We start from the raw sequence: 3,664 nt of genomic DNA, 5'->3' as shown, positions 1-3,664 counted from the left end.
TTTGACCGGTTTCTTCCTGTTAAAATGATTATTTGTAAACGGTTATAATAACTTTAATGGTGTAATACACACAAAAAATATGTTAGGGACCTAAAATGGACAAACAGGAAACGTTATTACCCTCCTAAGACATTATCCCTTAATAAAAAGTTCAAAGCAAATTGGATCAAACTCGCAACAAAATAAAAACTTTAGATCTGTGGTGCTCCTCTAAACCTTTTTGGACAAAAATGACAAGTTTGAGCAAACCACAAGGACTATTTATGCAGTTTAGTCAACTAATAAACCTTAAGCTTTCTGTTTGCCAAACACCCCTAAATCTAGACTTCCCAATAAAATAGTCTAATAAAAGAGCCACTATACTTGTGTTTGACAACTCCAAAATATTAAAATTTGGGGTTGAAGTTTTCAACCCTAACTTTTGTCAATCCTCACCCCAAATTGCAAAGAAAAAATGGAAAAATCCCTCCGTCGCTAACATTGCCTTACCGTCACTAGCAGGCGGAGTCCTCGATCTTCTTCATCAACATCGCTTCTTTCGATTTTTACTTTTCAATCAAGCATGGATAAATCATAATCCAAGACAAATTAATGTGAACAATTTGAAAAAGAAAAGTTGAATTAGCATCAAATATAGAAATTTTACTCCCTAGATCTGCGGCGAAGAATACTTTTGAGACTGGAAGCTTAATCGCAGACTATAGAACGATTTTGCAGCCGAGCAGAATTTAGTTCGAGATTTAGCAACGAATTCGATTTTAAGCGACGATTTCTGCTTGTTATTAAGGTGATAGATCTCTTATCTTAATTAAAATTTCTCCATTTCCTTTATTAATATGTCGTCTGCGGAATAATCGGTGCTAATTTTAGTCTGAGTATTTTTCATCTTCAATTAGGTATCTAATACGCTTTTTTTTTCTTCTGAGAGAACGTAATGAATGACATAAACATTGTGATTTGTGAAGCTGATGTTGTGTGTGTACTTGTAAATGTTAGGGGATAACTGACCCTAGTTTGAAAGTACATGTTCTCTCACATAATATACATATTCTTTTTTGTATAAGTCAAAAGAAAAGCAAATAATTGATTTCCCACAAATTTATTATACTTTAGGTGAAATAATAGCCTCTCACATATTAATTCATTTGTAGTTATTAATCGTATATTCTTTTCTGTCTATTATCTAGTTTATAGGTTCTTGTTGTTGGAAATCTTAACCTAATCACGTCATGTCTGTTCTCTGGTTTGCAGATGCTTTTTGTTCAGATTTATTATCCACACCCCTGTTATTTTTTCAGTCAATGTCTCTGTGTCTTAAAATAGTGTAAAACTAATTTCAAACATCTATAAAATTCTGTTATTGAAGTATTGTAGATAAGCACACTAAGACTGATGTCAATGGGACAAACTGTGCAACCTTTTTGTCCCACATAAAAAAGCTGGGACAGAGACTCGCTCTTGATCTCTTGTTTGTGTAAAAGACGTGAATGCCCTTTTTATCCTCCTCCTCCTCCTCCTCATTGAAAATAGCCGTGTGTAACAAACAAACAAAGCCTTGTAGGTGTGAGTTTAGAAGGGCATTCACGTCTTTTCCATGGGGAGCTTACAGCCCTTTTGCTTGTTTGTTACTGTTATGAATTTGGCGATGGTTTAGGCTTTTAGTTGGTATGTGTCATCATCAAACAACCTAACTCTCTGGTTTATCATGTCGTGAAGAATTCTTCCCTCTTTCTTTATGATTGGATGTGATTTTACCATTTACCTATTCTATTTTCTCATCTACAACATCAACTCCTTCACAATCATCATAAGTAGTCTCAAGAATCTACCTATACTATTTACCTTTTCCTCTTCCTTTCACAGTTGTCTATTTTTGGGAATCAATGAATATTATGTTTCTTTTTTCTTTTTGATGAACTGAGATGGCCAAAAGGGAAGATGGAAAGAGGGAAATGCTCCAAGTTTCTTAGATTGCCAAAAAGGAAGATAAATATAGAGAGGCTCACCATCTATTTGGAAATAATATGTTTCATTTTGGAAATCATTTGTGCCATTCTCTAAGCATATATAACATCATAAACATGGATGTAATATTTCCATCATATTAATGTGGAAAACAAATTTGAAATTTCTTTCTTGTAACCTTTCTAATGGCTTATAAGGTCATTTTTTTTATTGTACAACATTATTGAATAGCTTCAATAATAGTTTCATGCCACCTTGTTTATGTTTTATTGCATTCTGATATGGAAACAAAGGTGTATATTATTCTGTTTCAGATCACTAAAAGGGCGATATTGTAAATTTGTGATGCATTGATCCAAGGTTATTTAACCATGAAGAAGCCAAAACAGGTTAATAAAAGGAGTCAGAAGCATCAAAACGATTGGTTCAATGATGTTCTTGATGAAAACAAAAAACTAGCAATCCCAATTGGACCACGTTTTCAAGCTGACGTGGCAGAGTGGACGGGCCCACCTCAAAGAAAATACCCCCACAAAAGTCTCACAAAGTCAACATCATCAAAGTATTTAGGCACTGTGATTTGGTCAAACAAAGAAACAACACCAGAAACAGAAATCGGGAAAGGGAGACCTGAAAACTGTGATTGTCATTCCCCAGGAGCTATTTCCTGTGTTAAGCGCCACATTGCTTTAAAAAGAACGCGTCTTCAAAAAGATCTGGGACCCGCTTTCCATAAATGGAAGTTTGATGAGATGGGAGAAGCTGTTGCCAAGCTATGGAAGTACTCAGAGCAGCAGAAGTTTATTCAGATTGTGAAAAGGAATCCGATTTCTGAAGGTAATAACTTTATAAAACTTGCATTAGAATCTTTTCAATCAAAGTCATGGAAAAACATAGCCAGCTATTACTTCAATGTATACCTCCCTAGACGCATAAGTGCAAAAACTAGGTCAAGAACTGGAACTGTAGACACAGATGATGATGAAGAAGAAGAAGAGAAAGAGAAAAAGACAAAGCCTTGTTCTAAAGGGTCACGAAAGAGGGCTCAGGTTGATGGTGTAGGGAAAGGGAACACTTCTAAAATTGGAAAGGTTGGTTACTTAAGTGGAAGAAGATGAATATATATATATAAAGCTGAGGGGAATCTTTTTGCAGAAGTTCGGTTTTTCTCACCAGTAATGTTTTTCTTCCTTCTCTAATTCTCTTGTTTACTTTTGCCTTTAATATATATTGCCCCAAATAAAAATCATATTAGGGGAATCTATAGTCAAGGTGGATATAACTTTGGATAGAATCATTTTTCCTTAAGGTCCATAAATCAAGCTTCATAGTCTTGCTTGCTATACACCCAATGCCTATGGTATGCCATGGTTTATAGTGGACCTATTTTGATTTTGATTTTGATTTTAATGTGTTGGATTTTGAAATTTTAGTTCTAAAAACTTTTGGCTATAGGAGCCAAATGGACAAAATTCATGGTTTAAGCATAAGTTCTTGAAAGCCCTATGGGGTAGCATGATTCTCTAGTGCTATCTTTGCAAAAGCAAGGAAGGGTTAGTGTTGGAGTTCCAATTCTAATGTGAATTTGGGCTTCTTATAGGATTGGGCTCTTATGTCAAATCATGTAGTGGGCTTTTTTTTTACGTGATTTACATTTCACATAATGCTCTTAAAGTGAGGTGGTGTGGGCTAGTTAAGC

At 34.9% G+C, this 3,664-nt stretch overlaps 1 protein-coding gene across 1 annotated transcript; it reads left to right on the top strand.

Annotated features, from left to right (window-relative positions):
- The first annotated feature begins 355 nt into the window (after positions 1-355).
- LOC111907513 (AT-rich interactive domain-containing protein 1) lies at positions 356-3,310 on the top strand. The gene is made up of 2 exons (XM_023903317.3): positions 356-787; positions 2,280-3,310. Exon 2 carries the CDS (start codon positions 2,337-2,339, stop codon positions 3,081-3,083), a length of 747 nt encoding a protein of 248 aa, XP_023759085.1. The 5' UTR covers positions 356-787; positions 2,280-2,336; the 3' UTR covers positions 3,084-3,310.
- The last annotated feature ends 354 nt before the right edge of the window (positions 3,311-3,664 follow it).

Source organism: Lactuca sativa, chromosome 9 (genome assembly GCF_002870075.4).
Source record: "Lactuca sativa cultivar Salinas chromosome 9, Lsat_Salinas_v11, whole genome shotgun sequence".
In the NCBI taxonomy this organism is placed as follows: Eukaryota; Viridiplantae; Streptophyta; class Magnoliopsida; order Asterales; family Asteraceae; genus Lactuca; species Lactuca sativa.
This window is presented reverse-complemented; position numbering and strand designations above follow the sequence as displayed.

What these genes read in the sequence shown, in the direction of transcription:
- LOC111907513 (XM_023903317.3), top strand. Translation starts at nt 2,337, where the DNA reads ATGAAGAAGCCAAAACAGGTTAATAAAAGGAGTCAGAAGCATCAAAAC.